Source organism: Phasianus colchicus, chromosome 4 (assembly GCF_987193195.1).
Source record: "Phasianus colchicus chromosome 4, bPhaCol1.hap1.1, whole genome shotgun sequence".
Classification (NCBI taxonomy): Eukaryota; Metazoa; Chordata; class Aves; order Galliformes; family Phasianidae; genus Phasianus; species Phasianus colchicus.
This window is the reverse complement of record NC_143439.1, coordinates 64,088,255-64,107,761: the sequence shown is the minus strand read 5'-3', so window position 1 is coordinate 64,107,761 and position 19,507 is coordinate 64,088,255. Positions and strand designations below refer to the sequence as shown.

The following is a 19,507-nucleotide window of genomic DNA, read 5'->3' as shown; positions in this document are numbered from 1 at the left end:
CATTAGGAACAAGGTATGTTTAAAATGCCTATACATTTATAACATCTTCTATTGGGTACAGAATTAATGTTAACCACTACACAAAAATAAATAGTAAATCTCACTACTGGAACTAAAACTAAATGGCAGATATCATTGTCAAAGCATAAAGTTTAATTAAACTGAACCTACTTCCATGGTTCATTTCCTTTCTGTTGAAGCATCTGTAACTCGCCAATAGATCCAGGCAAGTACAGTGCTCATATGAAAAAAGAATTCTCCCTCTGCTCTCGTTACTCACAAGACACATGTAATGAGAGCTTCTGCAGTCTATCCTGACAGCTCTGGTGCACTTGCTTTTCACTGAGGCTTTAGAAAACAGCAAATTAAGAAAAGTGCATGTTGGGTTTCACCTCCTTTTATTAGCATGGTATCACAGCAAAGCAATCTAACCTTGAAAATACAAGGAACATTTTTCTTACAGTGGCTTCAGCCATGAGACAAGGTCTTAAAATGTACTGTGCCTATTACAAGCCAGTAGTAACATCTACTCTATGTACTGCAAAAACAATAAATGTATTTTACTGCCAATATCCAGGATGCAGAAATTACTTCTACAAAGATTGAGGCCATATGTCCACTCAAGGACGGCCAGCTGAGCAGAGGACAGGGCCACCCAACCCAGGTGCAAGGATCTCATATATCTGCCTTATTCATGGACTCTGTTCCTTGCTCTGACTGGCACTTTATGTTGTTTTCAGAAAGCAGCATCATTGTTACTATTGCCAGCCTATGATTCAGTCCATACTATGAACAAACAGCTCTTCATTTATGGGGTTGCCACTGGAAGACATGATGTAGGTATGGAAATGCAATTTGCATCCTCCTGCTTCTGCTGCAGCAAGCTAGGCTCAGCACAGCAGCACCACTGAGAATCTGACGCTGATAAATAACAAACATCACAATGCTCTCTTACTAAAAAAGTCTTGAAATCCGCTCCAAATTTTAAACACAGCCATCTTGGAAAAACTAATATATTTTCCCTGACTCACTGTGTGCAAGTTTCACAACCTGTCCCCCTGTATTCTTTAACACACTGACAGCAGATATACTACATTTGATTTCTAGTGCGCGTGGAAAGATTTCAGTGCATGTAAAACGGTAGGGTCTCCTGATTCTGCACCATTTAATCTTCAGCTTGCTTGACTGCACACCACTGCAATCCACAGGGACCCTGCCATCAGCTATAAGAAGTCCAGAACCAAGCACCAGGCAGGCAAGGGACTTGGAAAAGAGGGTAGATCTAAGTAGTACTGCAAAATCCTTGAATTGCTAACCTCAAAAAATCGCCACCTAGCAGCCACAAATGCACACACAGCATAGGTGATATTTTATCTCAAGAATGTTCAGTCATAGGCACCTAAATTAAATATATAGGAATATACCAGATTATATGCTTGGTGTACTTACAAGGCTGACTACAGTAGTTTGGCAGAAATGGTTCAAATAGCAAACTTATACATAGTAACCCTACTACATATGCACCGGTAGACAGATAAAATACAATGCTGATGTTTTATGTCTGAAGTCAAAATCAACACAAGGACCTTGCACACATGAAAATATTCAAACTGACCATATGCTGCTTCACCAGACCAAAACAAAAACCCTTAATACTTTTGCTCAGGGGGGGATCTCCACAAATAACAATCTCTACTATTTTCACTGCTGACAGCCACAATTGCCTGAGACAAACATCTATTGGCTAGTACGTAAATACAGTGCCTACTGCCTTTAACAACAGACTTGTTCTTGGATAATTTAAAAGTTATCAGCTGTATATTTGGATATACTGGAGTGAAAATATTTATTTGGCTGAAGCTTAGAGCACATTGAACTACATGGAGAAATTTACTGGGCTGTTACCATTATCTGCAGTAAGATGTTCTATATTCAAACACCAGACAACTGTGATGGAAAATGAAAATATTTCGCAGAAGACTACTAGAATTATTTTTCATGTCCTAACTACTGTTGATGGAGACTAGAGAAAGACTCCAGAAAATAATGCTTTCTTTTTGCTGGAAGTATGTTGAAATACCTCATTTCATCTTCCCTTGTAGGGTTCTGTGAATACTGTCAGTGAACAAGGATTGCAAGTTAATGAGTTAAAAAATCTGTAGTAACAGAAGAAAAAAGATCTACTTTAAAAGTGCCTAAACTGTCTATATTTCATTATTCTCGTGCTTACAACCCAGAAGGCCAAAGGTATCCTAGGTTCCATCAGAAAAAGGGTGACGAGCAGGGTGAGGGAGGTGACTGTCTCCCTCTACTCTTGTGAGGCCCCATCTGGAGTACTGCGTCCAGGCCCAGGGCCACCAAGAGAGTAAGGATATGGAGCTTTTGGAGAGGGTTCAGAAGAGGGCCATGAAGATGGTCAGAGGGCTTGAAGTACCTATCCCATGAAGACAGGCCAGAGGAATTGTGCTTGTTCAGCCTGGAAAAGAGAAGGCTGCAGGGAGACCTCACTGCATCCTTCCAATATACTAAGAGAGTTTATAAACATGAGGGAAATCAACTTTTTACAAGGGCAGATAATCATAGGACAAGGGGGAATGGTTTTAAACTAAAGCAGGGGAAATTTAGATTAGATGCTGGGGAAATTTTTACTGAGAGAGTGGTGAGGTGCTGGAACAGCCTGTCCAGGAAGGTTGTAGGTACCCCATATCCCTGGAGGCATTTAAGGTCTTGGGCAATTTGACCTAGTACTTGATCTAGTGGTTGGCAACCCTATCTGCAGCAGGGGGGTTTGGAACTTGATGATCCTTGAAGTCCCTTCCAACCCAAGCCATTCTAAATGAACTGCCCTCTTATTTGTATCATATCCTTCTTTATTTTCATAGAATGTATTTTTCACTCAAAAGTATTAATAAGAACTTTTTTAAAGCCCAATTCTTTCAAGTAATCAAGTTTTTTTGGAAGAGTTCTTTGACAGTTCCCCCTGACAGCAGGGAAATTGGAACAAAATGACTTTTGAGGTCTCTTTCAACTCAAGCCACTCTAAGAATCTGTGTGATTCTATGTCTGATTTGTTCAAACCACAGACTGCCACTGAGAAAAAATTTCAGACTGTACCTTAGCTTGCTTAATTTTTTCACAATGTTCTAATAAATGCTACCTCACACAAAACACTTTGCTAAGTGTCTGCAAGAACACCAAAATAACATTTCTTAGTGGCCATTTGAAATAATAAATTATATACATACACTTTAGAATATCAGAATTCCTTTTTTGAAAAATGAACCTCAGTCTTTTCATTTTTGAAAGTGTGTAATGAAATTTATAGATATTGAACAGACAAGGACGTTACTCACGTCTTTTCAACCCGTGAATTAAGTCCAGAGTAATTGAAAATTAAATGGACTAAGCAATAAGCTGACTTCACTGATTTTCATTTTCCCCGTTGTAAGGAGTAAGCACAAAGTATGCGTTTTGAGAAGTGCATTTGTTTTTAAATACTGGCTTTAGCCAGCCAGTGATCTGGATATTTATAAAAACTATCTGCAGAAATAGGCTTCTCACTAGGAGATTAATCTAAATAAATGTAGTCTCCATGAAAACTCTTCTTACATCAAACCATATCATGACAGACAAAAAAAGGAGACATAGAAGTGGAAGTTGGACACAGGAAAGAAGAATTGCCACAGTAACTCAAGAACTATAGAAATAAAATTTGCAGTTGGTATATAAATCTGAATTATAAGAAAATAATAGGGTCCAAGGATTGAGAGAACATGCTGTTTTACAGGCTGTTTAAAAATTTATTTTTTAAAACTTCCAGAAAACACCATAAGTGCAAATATAAAAAACTTAACATAAGGAATAGCTCGATTTCTCCAAAGGAGCACATCAATCTTTTAAAACACCTCAACTAAGGAAAAACTATTTTAATAGCCTTTATACTTTAATTGAGCCAAAAAATACTTCTCCATTAGTTACCAAGATTTGAACACTGTGAAAAAAGGTATGTATAAAATGATACATCCTGCAAAAACAGATCCAAAATATGAAAATTCGTAGTCACTTCTATTAGATTAAGAATGACCTGAGTATTGCATCATAACATACCAAGAAAATATAATAAGCCTAGTTAAACAGAAACATTGACGCTAATTAGAAACAGGATCTCCCAAAATAAACTGCAACTTTAATATTTCAGACATTAACCTACCACAGGGAAAAAGTGAAGTGTAGTAAAATGATATTCAGAGAAAAGAAAGTATCAAGGAGATGAAATGTTCAGAAAACTCCTGGTAGCTGAAAAACAAGTTAGATATTTCATGGACACACAAGGCAGATGAGAGGAGCATGTATCTTGGTGTTCACTTAGCAAACAACCACTTCTGCAAGCACTTATGCGTACTGTTTTACCATCTGATTTTCACTGCAGAAAAGAAGCAGTTCTAACCACTGTTTATTACTTGCCTTATTTTTCTTAACAGTGTGTGAAAAGGTCTGAAGAGTTCAGACATATCTTCTGGCTTGTGGTCCAAGTTTAATGGTCCCTCGGAGTAGACTACAAGGCCACTGCAGTCCAGACGTGCATGAATAGACAAAAATGAAAATTTAATCACACAGAGCAACTGCTGGTTGAGGAATCAGAAATGAAACCGCACATAAATATTAGAATTATACTCAAGTTACTGAATTTTCATACTGTTATCTTGTCTTATTCACCTCTACTAGAATCAAATGCTACTTAAAGCAGCAGGAGAAAGATCCCCTTCCCTCCATCCCATGCTCCTAAAGTATGGGAGAAAGAGCAACGGAAGCAGAACTTAATTTTAATTCACTGTTGCAGGTGAACAAAATAAAAATAAATGAATAAACTAAGAAATTTATTATTATTAGGTAAGTTGGGGAAGGATCACTGGCTTGAGAGTGATTACTAATTATTAATAGCTTTTTCTTTCAAGTCTAAATCATTTCTAGGTAATAAAGATGACTCAAGCTCCTGTTTTTCTGCCTCTAAGTATAACCTAGCAGTATAGTAACAGGAAGTAGAAAAGCCACACATTAAGTTGCATAGAACATATTTTGATAATGCCATGCTTTTAAATGAACTCTGTACTTCTAAAATTTCCCTGGGAAAAGGTCAGTTCATGATCCCAAATAAATGCGTTGTACTTCACTGAAAATACCTAACTAGTTGTGATAGAAAACACTACACTAGTAGTGACAAAACCCATCTGCCATACTGGCCTCATTCGTCTCCCACCTCCCTTTATACATTTATAAACGTTTATCAGACCTCCTCTCAGTCGTCTTCTTTTCCCTTGGCTGAACAGATCTAGGTTACTCAGCCTTTCATCATACAGGAGATGCTCCAGGCCCTTAATCATCTCTGTGGTTCTCCTCTGGTCTCCTTCTAGGAGATCCCTGTCTTTTTTGAACTGGGGAGTCCAGAACTGGATACAGTAGTCTAAATGTGGCCTCACCAGAGCAGAATAGGGGGGAAGCATAATCTCTCTCAACCTGCTGGCCACACTCTTTTAATGTACCCCAGGATACCATTGGCCTTCTTGGCCACCAGGGCACATTGGTGGCTCATGGCCAATCTGTTGCCCAACAGGACCCCCAAGTCCTTCTCCATTGGGCTCCTCTCCAGCAGGTAATCTCCTAACCTGTACTGATGCATGAGGTTATTCCTCCCCAGGTGCAAGACTTTACACTTGCTCTTGTTAAATCCTCCCTGCCCAACTTTCAGTCCTTTCAGATCTTGGTGTCTTCTGCTCACTTGTTCACTAGCAAACACCTTGCACAGCCACCTAAAGCTTTCTAAAATACAGCAGCAATGCTGCTGTCACAAGTAATACAAAACCCACTGAAGTATTTTTTTAAATTTTTTTAAAAGACCATCTGGGAAATACTGCTCTTTGTCTTCTGTTTATAAACTTAGAGTCTGGCTCATGCCTTGGTACCAGGATAGTACTGTAGTCTCCCATCAGGCTGGAAGATGGCCATTGAAAAATTCAGAATTGTCAAGGGAACAGAAAGTTCAAGAAATCTGACCAATGAACTTGATTAACCTTGCTCTGGGGGCTGGTGCTTTGGGGGCAGGAGCAAGGAGGGGGGAGAAGTGGAGCAAGAAGCAATTTGCTTCTTTCACAAGATTTTGTGTGTGTGTGTGTGTGTGTGTGTGTGTGTGTGTGTGTGTGTGCCTTAAGACAAATTATCCTGTTACCAAGGATACACACTTTTTGTTTTTATTTTAAGCTTTACGAGCTTCAACAAGAAGACTGACACAAAGCAACACAGTTATCACTGACTCATGTAGTAAGGTTCTGTCTGAACGTCCCTTCTCTCTGAGTAGAAGCTAAAGACTGCTTCTGCTGAATGTCAAGCAGACAAAACATCATTCTTTCACTAGTTTCTAGGTTCACTTTCTTTAGAGCTTGATTCTAAGAAGAAATAAGAAAATATAAGAAATACAAAAGGGCTACAGTGCTACATGAAATGATTGTGAAAAGGTTCTATTTCATACCTTTGAAATAGTTCTGAATCAAAGCTTGAAACTACTTGTACCGTGGAACGAAATAAAAATTGCAAAAAAAAAGGAGTATCTTAGTGTTTCCTACTAAATTCAAAATTCATTGACACCTGTTAACACACAATGCAACATACAATGTGTACAGCAAGCCAATGTCTGAAAAGAAATCTTAAGGGAAAATGACTCTGAAAATGATTCCTTAAAGAAAAGCCTTGCTAGTAGAGGATCAAAGGAAGCCAGCACTTCTCCTTGCCCTAGATGCATACTACATAGATTATATAACATCAACAACACAGCAATGTGAAATGAGAGACAGATGCAACTCAAAGGCTTCTCCTTTCACAGTTCAAATAAAAGGCTTGCAGTTTTTGAGACAGCACCATAAGGATGGTGTAATTTTCCTACATAACTTCACATGGCAGTGATTTATTTTCAAGTCACCAGATACTCAGGAACAGTTAAATTGATATATTTTCTCTCTCTCTGTCCTTCTTTGTAGCTTGGGTTTGGCAATGCATGTTTTTCAGAGAGCCTTTGGTTTTCCACTGAGCAATTGTGTTCTTCTTTGTGTCCTCCAAGAGCTTCAGATTGCATTCTAACATTCATGCTGTCTTTTGATAATCAGATTATTACTGTTATTTTCATTAGAACATCACTTACAAAGAATATCCTATTTAAGAGAAACAATGGGCCACAGGGATTTTCAGAAGAATACTACATGCAGGATTTGAGGCTTCTTATTTCCCTACTACCACTGTACTACTCCTATACTACTTTTATTAGCTGACTTTAAAACATACCCAGTGGTAAAATATTTAAAATGTACTGGCTTTACTCCAGAGAAACTGCTGTCTTATTAAATCAGGAACAAAATGCACTTGACCTGATCAGTCTTGAAAAAACTGTGAGAAGCAAAAAATCTGTTTTAATTCAGTTTTTGGAACGGTCAGTACAGTTGGACCGGGTCCAGAGCAGGGCCACTAAGATGAACAGAGGGCTGGAGCACCTCTCCTATGAAGAAAGGTTGAGGGAACTGAGCTTGGTTAGCTTGGAGAAGAGAAGGCTCCGGGGAGACCTCATTGTGGCCTTTCAATACTTGAAGGGAGCAAATAAACAGGAGGGGGAAAGGCTGTTTACAAGGGTGGACAATGATAGGACAAGGGGGAACAGGTTTAAACTGAGACAGGGGAGGTTTAGGTTAGATATCAGGAGGAAGTTTTTCACACAGAGCGTGGTGACACACTGGAACAGGTTGCCCAAGGAGGTTGTGGATGCCCCATCCCTGGAGGCATTCAAGGCCAGGCTGGATGTGGCTCTGGGCAGCCTGGTCTGCTGGTTGGCGACTCTGCACATAGCAGGGGGTTGAAACTCAATGATCATTGTGGTCCTTTTCAACCCAGGCCATTCTATGATTCTATGATACAGGGTACAAATTCATACAACAGTTTATACTTATTAATATACTTTCCTTGCAAGAGATTTAAACAGACTCACTGGTCACAATGTATTCAGCTTGTTATGACAATTTCAGATCTTAACTAAGAAAAATACACCATAACTAATAAATATGTTTGCTTTTCAGAACAAGCTACATTATTTTTGAGTGACAGAATATCTGCTTTCCAAAAGATCTTTTTTTTGACATCATGACATTCTTTTTCTGATGTTCTTGATTCACCACTTAAACACTATTTTTTTTTTCTAGAGGATGACCAACCAGTAGTTCTAGTGCCCTGCTTTCTATAGCCCACCTCTTCTTCTCTTTCTTTTTGCTCTTGACCTTCTACAATAAACTGGCAATGACTCTTCTTAAATAAACATTCTCTTTTTTTCTGTAAGAAAATGCAAGAAAACTCAGGTGAAAGAAAATTTGCCAAAATTCTGAGCCAAGTTTTCTAGATCTTAAATCATTTTGTAAGTGAACAGAAGCAAAGCAAAATAGTTAACAGAATTACTTACCATACAATGGCTAATCTTGGAATAGTAAACATTAAAGCTGGTTCATAGTCATCAATCATATCTTGAGTGAGGTATCCAAGCCTTAAGGCTCTAAGCAGAAGAATAAATTGATTTAGCAAGAGATTAGACTCACACAAAAACCATTTCAACAAGAAAAAAATCTGAAAATTATGTTGTGAGGTAAGCCCAAATGACTGTTGCAGTCTCCACTGCAAAAAATAATGTAAGAAAAAAATATTCCAACATTAAAAGCGTTTAAGGTTATCCAAAACCAAAACAATTTTTACACCACTTTCCCTTCTTATTCACTTTTTCATGACTGTTTTCACTTGTTACTGGAAAATACTGGTGGTATGGGCTTGCAAGCAAAATGTTTCTAAAATAACATGAAGTATTTCTTTTCACTTCAATTAAAATTTGCTAAAATCTTTTAAGTCAAAACACACTAAGCTTACAAACCCAACTAAAAGAAGATAAATAAGGAAGCAGTTATCAGAACCCCTCATCATTCCCTAATAACTCTTCAAATATCTTAAGACCCTTTTAGGACTGAAACCCTATTTTTTAATTTTTTAAGGCTTTTCAACTTGACAAGATTATCAACTTTCTAGTTTCTTCATAGTTTCTTAATTGCTTTATAAGTTTCCTAAATCTGTCTACATAACTAAGAAATTGATCTGGCAACTTCCATATTTGTATATTTAGTGAATAAATGTGAAAGATGACACCTGAATGGCACATTGTGCCAGCTGATAGAGCAGAATAGAATTAACAGCTTTCTCTCCTTCTTTGTCAATACTTCTATTCTCAAAGGCAATAAAATGACCACAGCTTGCTTGGTACTAGCACTAGATGGACTTATTTGATACGTGGCTAACTACAAATTCCACATTCTTTCCTACAGTCCACTGCCAGATTATCCAAAGCTGCAAAAGACAAACCATGATTTTCCTCTGAATGGGCAAATATATGCTATTTATATTTACACTTATTGAACATATTCTTGACTGAATTATCATTAACTGTTGATGTCTTAAACAGATTTAGCCCATTTAAATGCTAACTCTTTCTTCACACATCTACAACTAGCCACACCAACAATATCACAAGATTATTGCCTTTTTTTTTATAACCAAAAGAAAACACTTGTATCTGGCAAGCCTGCATAATACTGTCTAAGTTTGTAGTTAGATACTTGCTAGGAAAGCATTTAGTCAATACTTTTATGATGCTTCTTAAAGGCTACTGGTAAAGTATTTCTAGAAAAGTTCAGATTGAAAGCTGAATGCTTCAATGCTACGAGGCATTGGAATGAAAAACTAGGAATTAATTGAAATGCTTACCTCTCCACAGTTTCACAAAAAAGTACGATTACCTCCTGCTGTACATAATATTCTTTTGGAGACTTCACAGGTACCATAGCCGACACATAACTGCGAAGATTATAAAATAGTCAGTATATAGCTTTTTTTTTTTTTTTACATAATTTACCAATTCAGACCGTACAAACCTAGGCCAAATCATCACAGAAATATAACATTTCCTAAGCCACTTCATATCTGAGAGCACTCACTACAAAAACTGCACAGGGTAAGAAGCTTTATAAAATGCAGCTGATTTGCTTATTGCCAGTTGAGGTAATACATCTCAAAATTAATTTATACGTGTAATTACACACATCACACAATTGGAACTTCATTCTCTATGGCAGAGGGAGACAGGTCCTACAAAGATCTTTATTACCGCATCTTGACAACAGAAGAGTTGACGCTGCATTTCACAGAGAGAAAAAAAAAAACAAAATACATATTTTATCTGAAAGGTTTCAGTTGAAATTGTATTAGTGAAATTCATTTAGTCAGCACAGACACAATTTAGGATCTTAAAAAGTTGGCCTCATTCCTGTGTGGTTACATGCAGAAGCCCTAATGGACAAGGCAAGAAACACCAGTAGAAGGAAGTGGTTTTCTGTTATATTATCCAAACAGTATTTGAGGACTACGCATAACGCAGAAAGGAATAAAGTTGCTTCAGAAAACAATGGTAAATAAAACTGCTCTATGTACACAGGTTTGAAGAGCTCACAAACTGTGCAGAATCAGTGACCGACTGTCACTTGTGTCTGCATGAAAGTCACACTTAGAAAATGTTTTCAATCAGTGATTTCAATATTTTCCAATACAACAACATATTTACAATTTTCTGAATAAAATAAATGAATAAAATAAAAGAGTTTACAAACACTGAGGTAGAACAAACAGGAAAACAGGACATTCTGGGAAATATTCCTAAGAAAAAATTAAGACAGTATCCAATTATAAGAAAAACTGTTCTAAAGGTAGGAGCAGCTGTACTATATTAGATCCATTGATATTCTTGTCCAGGATCCTTGTCTCTAACTAAACCAGCACCTCGTACTTCTAGGAGACATACAGGAAGCTGGCTTAAATCATGCAGCACAATAGAAGACTCAGTCAATAGGATCTTTAACCCAGTAAGTAGTTATTTTTCTAGCCCCAGAAGCAATTATTTTTATTTTTGCCGTAAACCTCCAAGCTATAATTCTATCACAAGCTTTTAAATCAATACGTTCTTGACTTTAATTATGGCTCATGTGTAAAAGCATTTCCTTCATCAGATTTCAATTTGCCTTCTTAAATTCAGAGTACACCCCACTTTTATCCCTTAGCAGGAGAGGGAGCAAAATCTCATAATCTCTACACTGTTTGTTATCATAAATATTTTTTTAATGTCTCTTATTTGTCACCTCTTCTCTGACAAAGAAAACATTGTGGAAGAGATTTATGGCTTCCTTTTGTGTTTTGGATAACCTCCCTCAAATGCCATATGCCAGTATGCAAATGGAAGATTACAGCTGACTTGCAGAGAGCAAATGCTGATAGCTAAAAAGCTATTTAATTTTCTATTATTGCTACAGTAGAAGAGAAAAATATAAAAATATAACACATTACTGAAGAATTCAACTGCCATGATAAAAAAAATAGATTTTTTTTTTCTAGGAAAAGAAAACAGAACAAAATAGCCAGCTTCCAAAAAACAAAAATTAAGCAACAGTGACAGGGAAATGGTCTCAATGCATTTACTTTGGATCAGTTACCTTAATTCAAATTCAGCAAAAAGGACATCAAAATGCTTGAGTGAATCTTTCATTTTTTCAGTGTAGAGGTTCAAATCTCTTAAGGCCTGGTCACGTATGATGTTTCTAACTTCCTCTAGGCTGCGGGTCAGATCCTTGGCCAATGGTCGCATTGCCATACTCTCAATTTCCCGATTCATAATAATTGAACCAGCAGCCAGACACTATGAAAACACATTGAGAGAGAAAATATAAAGTTAATTTCATGACACAGAAGATATTTGATACTTTGACCAGGGGCAAGGCTTAGCCTCATTTGTTGCTAACTGTTAAATAACCCAAAGATTTAAAACTGATATGCTGAGAGTCCTAAGACCTCACCCAGGAGGTCAGGGGGCAGCTCAGTCAAGGACATAAAAGAGTGAGAGGAAGGTCAGCAGACAAACTTACAGAAAGCTCTTCCCTGACTAACCAGGAAATCTGTAGTAGAATGTATCATTGGTGTGTGCATGGATTGCTTGCAGAAAAGGGACACAAATGCAGATAAAATATGATCAACTGACTGCTTAAATTCAGGTTGGACGCTTCAATTTGTAAAATTAATCTATCCTTACAAAAAGGAAACAAATTCTGCTTAAAATATTCCTTCCTCTAACTAGCTCAGAGCCACTGAATGTATACTTTTACTTGAATATATTAACAAAACTTTTTTTTCCCCCAGTAATAAAAATCATGCTACTAAAAAGGAGTTATTTAATAATCTTTGCTCTTGGCTTTGTTCCCTTACAGATAGGGGATTAGAAGACAGATTAGAAGACAAGAAGCACAGACATAAATACTCCAAGCTGTATTAACAGAAATATTTTCTTTAACTGAAAAATGTAGAGGTTTGTTTTAGTCTAAATTCTCATTTTATTCTTTTCAAATTCCTCTCTGCAGCTCTGTGGAGGGACCATTTCTGCAGCTCTGGATGGAGGAGGTGCAGTCCCAGCACTTGATCAGTAGCCTCATTTGTGCTTTACGGGTACTCAGAACCAATTGTGCTGTTCTTCTTTTAAGCCAAAGTAAGACAAGATAACACGCTGGTAGGCTCTCAGCCTGATGACTGAAAGTGTCAACACTGACAGGACACGAGTGCTATGTACAACTTCAGCACTGCATACATTACATCTCTGAAACCTATAGGACAGCTCAGACCACAGTGAAAGTTTGAACTGGAGAGATTGCAAGTATGAGCTTTGGGAGGAAGTCTTTTTTCTCCTAGAAGATAGTGGCTATCTCAGTGATTGCCACAAGCATTTTCCACCATGCACTCAAAGAGAAGTTATTACCTTCATCGAGATTTTTCCTGTTTGTTTCTGCAATCCCAGTGTGTCAGTCCCTTAGAAGAGAAAAAGATAATGGGACTCACAGGGATTCAATATGAAAGGTGGCCATGCCTGCAGTGCAGGACGATTGGAACTTGATGATCTTGAAGTCCTTTCCAATCTGGACCATTCTGTGACTCTGTGAAGGTTTTATAAGAAATTACCCCATCTTATTGTCTCTAACTACCAAGGAAGGGCTACTAAGTCAACGTAGCAGACATCCTCAGCATTTTAAAACTGAGCTGGGTGCCATCTGGATGAATGTAGGTAAGGTCACATCTTAACGTGAAGAAAAACTGCTGTTTTCACTGCTGAGCACAGGATTATAAAGCACTGATACTGCAAATTCCTTTTGTAAATTCTGCTCAGGACAACCCCAGCCCAAAGGAGCCCACTATTAACAACTGCCAAAGAAATCTTCAGAAACAGAGCACACAGAGATACACTGGACACAACAAGACAGGATCTGCTGATATAGATCATATACCATAAAAGGAAAGGAGGCACCGGTAGAGGTTAACAGCAGAAGCTGAGGGATTGCTTCAAGTAGAAAAGATGCAAAGCTGAAAATAACATAAGGTGCTGTTATGTGCTGAGATGCCTACTTCCCCTCCACCTCAACAAACGCACTGTGCTTAAAGTCACCTCAAGGCTAGCAGACCTGAAGATAGTAAATTTATCATAAAGATGTCATAGTGATTGTTTTAGCCAACAGATATCAGTACTAATGAATAAGCACCTTACATACCACATCCTTTTTTCTAATTCTTCAGGCTTCCCTTGATTAATGTAATTTGGCTCAGTCACTATAAAACCCCTGCTCCTATAGGATGCTGTGGAAGTAGGTCTTTGAGAGAAACCAGGTAAGAGAAGGAAATGTTCAATGTTTTGCACAGAATCCATCATACTTTCCACATCCGTATAGAACAAGTACATTAAGTGCAAGAAATGTCAGCAGAACAAAGTTCTGCATGTTTAATGAGTTAATGTTATGCTTTAGCATAACGTACACGTTAAAAGAAAATGACAGCATACACTTAAGTTTTGCAGAAGAACTTTTCTCCTGAGAAAATTTCCTTATATCCGTTTGCTTCTAAGGCTTTCAAAAGCATGAGATGTGAGACAGCCTTTCTGGATAGAATTCATAAAGAATAGAAATCACATGCTAATTCAAAAAAGAGCAGTTTTTATAAGGTGGTCATATCAACATCAAGGAATTACAAAAATAAATCTGTTCCCAATAACCAAAGCCATAGCGAAAGAATCCCCTTCCACTGTGCATTCACAGCAAGTTCTCAAAGATCTGTTTCCACCACTCTGTAACTAGATGGACCATCTTCAAAGAAGTCTCAGGGTATATGTTAAATTCCAACTGCAAGCTTTATGCAACAAAATTTTGTCCATTAATCCCAAGTAAAAGAAATACAAGAGACTTACTTCTGCTCCAAACCAAAGCTGTCCTGCAAGGTTATCATGGCGTATTTCTTCTGGAAACTTAACACAAAAATCTCGGTTGGCCCGTTCGTGAGGAATGCATTCATCCATGATTTGATTTATGATGTTCAAAACATTATCCTGAAGAAAAACACAAGATAACATATAAATTGTTCCAAAGAAATTTGAAATATTTTTTTTTCTAATTTTTAACGAATTTATTAGTGAGACTCCAAATAAGTAAGGAAGAAAATGCAGTATGTAACCCAAAAGGTCATCACACACGTGCACACAGAGCATCCCCTTTGGTGAAGAAAAGCAGAATATTGCTTGGAAGGAACTGTATGATCACAGAATACCCCCGAGACGGAAGGGACCTATAAGAATCATGAAGTTCAGCTCCATGCAGAACCACCCAAAGGAAGGGTAGGAATCAACTTTTTGTAGTTTTCTGATTGTTTCTCAGACTCGCTTCGCTTAACTTTGAATACTTCAGTGGGACTTCTGATGAGGAGGAATGACTTAAAGACCTTCTTACCTTCAGCTATCCATCTGCAAGATACTGGTAAATCAGTACAAGTAAATTAGATTTCTTTCATTTCCTCCCAGCAGCCCCAGTGACATGCGTTCCATTCTTCCTGAAAAGAATGCCCTACAGAGTGCCCTGGAGCCATATAAGAAATTGACTTATGTTGTGATAGTCAGGGTTGCGTAGACTTGAGTTTGCCCCAGAAATAGAGACAAGGAGGTTTCACCACTCCAGCCCCCAATGGGCAAAAGCTGGCACTCCTCTGTGACTCCCAGACCATCCAGGAAGATGTGGGGACACAGCACTAATTAGAAAATGCTTAGTAATGGCTCTAACCTACCTCCAGAGCAGGACAAAGAACAAAGTGCTCTAACCAGCTTCTTGATACCCAGAAAATAATCTGTATTCATTGACTTGAGAAGATAATTTTCACACAACCCTTCTGGGTACTGCAAGGAATTTAATTACCATAATAAAGGTAGACTCAGAGCACAGGGAAGGCTGAGTGCTTTCATTATAAAGACGCTTTGTTTGGCTCGGGCTTTTTGCTCTATTTACAGAATTCACATTCTACTTAAAATATTTTTCAAACAAATAAAAACAAATCTGTCATGTATAGAACTGTTTAACAGGCAGAATTGCTTTGAGAGTGCTCTTCGCTGTTGTATCTTTCTCTGCATTAAAAAAAAAAAACAGAGGATGGGAATTTTAAATAAAGTTGCCTCTTCCGTATGCTCCCCAGTGAGAAAAAACAAAACCTACTCTAAAGTAAAAAATAAAAAAAAATTTTTAAAAAATCTATATTTTCTGTAATTCTAGTGCAGACTGCTGGAAGTGCTCTTGCCACAAAATAATCTTAGTATCAATCCTGTAACCACAATGGTCTGCATCCAAAAAATAAATCAACCGATTATGAGTGGCAACTTTTATTACGCAATCATATACGGTATTTTATCTATTGCTGTAATTATTGAAGCACTCTTATACGAATGTGTTAAGTCTAGCTTATTTAAATGAAACAACTAGAGAGCATGCAAAGGAGGGCGACAGTGATGGAGAAGGCTCTAGAGGGTGAGAGTGGTGAGCAGTGACTGAGGGCCCTTGGTTTGTTCAGCACAGAGCAGAGGAGCTGGGGGGAGGCCTGATGGCAGCCACAGCTCCTCACAGGGAGCGGAGGGGCAGCGCTGAGCTCTGCTCTGTGTGACAGCAACAGGGCCTGAGGGAACGGCATGGAGCTGTGTCAGGGAGGGGCAGCTGGGGGTTAGGGACAGGGTCTGCACCAGAGGGTGGTGGGCATGGAACGGGCTGCACAGGACAGTGGGCACAGCCCTGAGCTTATTTAGCATTTGGTCAATGCTCACAGACACAGGGTTTGGATTTGAGGTGGTCCTGTAAGGAGACAGGAGTTGGGCTCAGTGATTCTACAGGAATCCCTTTCAGCTCAGGTTATTGCATGAAGATGCCCGCGCCAGGCTTGGCACTGGCACTCCTGGCCACTTGCTGAAGGAGTAGCAGCCTGCCACCACTTCCCTTCCTCTGGGTAAACTGGACTGAATTATGTGCAAATTAATAGGTAGCGCCAGGGTGACAAAGGCAGACTAATGGCAAGTTACTGTTTTCCTCCCTCCCTCCTCCTCCTCAGTTCTGTATAATACAGATGTAGATAAAAGGATCAGTAGAAAAGCAAATTCTTAATTCCTTCTAGGTAGTACTCTCCCCACGTCATTATACAGGCTATACAAGATCTAGCTGGAAAACCAAAATACTTTGAATGGAGGTCACATAAGGAAATCAGCTCCTAAACCATTTATTTCACTTCTCAAAGTAACAGAGCAAAGAGCAGAACTGAGGATTATAACTTATGAATTGGAGAAAGTCACAAGTCACTCGTGATGTATTTTAAATCAGTTACAACCGATCTATTTCAAGTGCAGGTGCTTTGTAGCTCTCATATTAGCGCCAGAGCAACAGAAGTCGGCACATCAGAATGACAAAAGCAAGATTTCTGTTTTCAGGGTATTGGTATAAGTTTGCAAAGATTTTTTAATCTCTGCATCAATTCAGTATTAAAAGTAACCCTACCAGCTGAATTTTTACAAAAGCTGCATAAAATGTAATAACATACATTAAAGCAGAAAAGAATTGCATTTGAATCTGATTTGTATCAGTTTAAATAATCCAGTCCAATTTTAGTTTAGGACATGATATTCCAACTGATTTTACTTGGCACCAAACCTGAACATGAAAAAGTACTGTTTCTCATTTCTTGTTTTCTAAGAAGCTGCACAGAAGAGGATAGTGAGATCCATATTGAAAAGCCTTTCCAGACTGCTTATTTAAAGAATCATTTAACTTTAACGTGCTCCTTTTCAAATGCTAACTTATTTTACAGCAACAGGACAGACAGAACACTCATTTCATAATCAAGTCTTTCTTAAAATTCCTGATGCACCAAAGACAGTTTTATGCAAATGGAGTGCAGGCCTCATACTTCTGTGTTTTTCTTTCTTTTTTTTTAATATTTGAAAAAGAAAACAACCAAAGTTTCCAACTAAATCATCTCAGAAACTAATTACAGACATTATGAAATTGTGTACCTTAATGCACAAATCACATATTGTAACTGAAAGCAGTAATATGCAATAAAGATAACTATATTTTTACAAAGAGGTATACTCCAGTTCTTCAGTAAATCATTTGTTTACTGTGTGAAAAACATTTGATATTTTTTCCATTTGTTCAGGAGTTCCTAGAGTTGACAGATGCTTCTGCCAAACACCACCCAAGATCTGTCATCACATCTCCATATATTCCATCTTTCCAAAATGGGTTTAAGAAAGAAAAAAATAAGCAAAAACAAAAATACGACTTATTTGTCACTTGCATAGTACTAGCAAGTTAAGCCTTTGGTGATAAGGGTTTTAATACAATACACACTTTCTACTGGAGATAAATCACTCAACCTTTAAATAATGGCAGGCTTTTTTCAAGAGTTACCTGGCTTCACATTGGCAGCTGGTCACTGGGACAAAAAGCAACATGAAAAACATGATTAAAAAGGTGAGCATCTTTCCCTTCCTAATCTACTGGTGATACTGGAAGATTAAAAAAATAATATTTGCTAGAACTTTAATATTTAGTAATATTTAGTGTAAGTTGAGACTGTTCTATGAAGTAAACTGTTTTTGATATTTCAAGATGAATAATTTCACAAATTCTCTCTACTGCGTTTATTTTATCCTACTACATGGAGAAGAAAACAAATACAGTTCTCCATCAGATTCCTCCTCTGTTCCATTCCTTCTTCTTATGACACCCAGAGCAAAGAAACCTAAATAGGAAATTTAGAACACTTGCTACTATAATGATTTCAAATCTCCGCTGCTTCGAAACTGGAAGAATGCCAGCCAATTTAGACAGACTAGCCAATGCATTGTAAGCAAATTAGTCTTTTCTTTAAAAGAGCTTTAAGAAACATTCAATTTAGTTAATTACAGCATTCTGCTTTGTAAGCGAACGAATGGGTTCAGATACATGGCAGCATGGAGGTTTTGCTCTAATTTAAGCAACAGAAATCAATTAGTTGGAATTGAAGTCGTAAATCTTTCACTTGATCCATCTTTCTACATAAAAGCCTCCGGATGTTAATGTATCCTTTGGTGGCTTTATCTGTTATCTGCTGGATCATTTGCATACAGGGATGACACTTCTTTTTCAGCTGCTCTCTTCAGGTTTTCCAGCATCACAATGGCCAGTGCTGCTTTTGGGATTTCTTCCAAGTTCTGCATTTCCTGGAAAACAGAACTGGGTGCTTCCTGTAATGAAGAACATTTCTTTATATTTATTTTGATACGAAATATAATGAGCAGCAGAGAGACAGTGAATGCAGTTAGCCGCAGTAGAGGACAAAAAGTTGGTTTATTTTTGGCCCAGCAATAATTGGCCATATCCTCAATAATCAGAGCAAAAAGCCAACAGTAACCACTGCATTAGCCTTTGGATATGTAGAAAAAGAAGAGCTAATAGCTCCACCTTAGCTATGGTCTAAAAGGTATGCTTCTGTCAATGAAAGGCCGACTTATCTAACCTTCCGTACTTATCCTTGATAAAATCTGTGCTGCCCTCCATGCCATTAAATTTAATATAATTTTCTTGAAATCCTCTACAAGAGGAAAGTAGCTTCCTGTGTTGCTAAGTACCTACCTCTGTGTTCTCCATTATTTGAATTATCGCAGTATCTAGCCATGGTAACGCAGTCTGATAATATTACCATGAGCTCAACAGACAGTGTTTTTTAGCATCTTCATTGGAACACGTCCTTCAAAATTCCTGCTTCTTTTTCTGGCTTGACATTAAGTCGCAGACCACTTCAACAGTGTATTGCTGATGAAGAGAAGCGACTCATAAACAGAGATTGAAGGGACATATAGGAAGATCCTGCTCTAATTTAAGGAATTAGCAGGCACTCAGGCTTTTATGGCTTACTCTAAGCAAAACGTAACAAATGAAGTATGCTTTGTAAGTAAAGTAACAGGACTTCAGAGAACACCCACATTCTGGCTTCAGAACCCACAGGGTCTCTGCCAGCCCGT

At 37.9% G+C, this 19,507-nt stretch overlaps 1 protein-coding gene across 4 annotated transcripts in view; it reads right to left on the bottom strand.

Annotated features, from left to right (window-relative positions):
- ZFYVE28 (zinc finger FYVE-type containing 28) overlaps positions 1-19,507 on the bottom strand; it is a 144,422-nt gene that overhangs the window by 41,212 nt on the left and 83,703 nt on the right. For all 4 annotated transcript variants that reach the window (XM_031588288.2, XM_090139740.1, XM_031588289.2 and 1 more), the window contains exons 3-7: positions 14,390-14,527; positions 11,607-11,809; positions 9,832-9,921; positions 8,489-8,578; positions 4,465-4,566 (exon numbers count right to left, since the gene is read on the bottom strand). In XM_031588288.2, the coding sequence (XP_031444148.1) occupies positions 4,465-4,566; positions 8,489-8,578; positions 9,832-9,921; positions 11,607-11,809; positions 14,390-14,527 (623 nt within the window). The remainder of the gene's footprint in view (positions 1-4,464; positions 4,567-8,488; positions 8,579-9,831; positions 9,922-11,606; positions 11,810-14,389; positions 14,528-19,507) is intronic.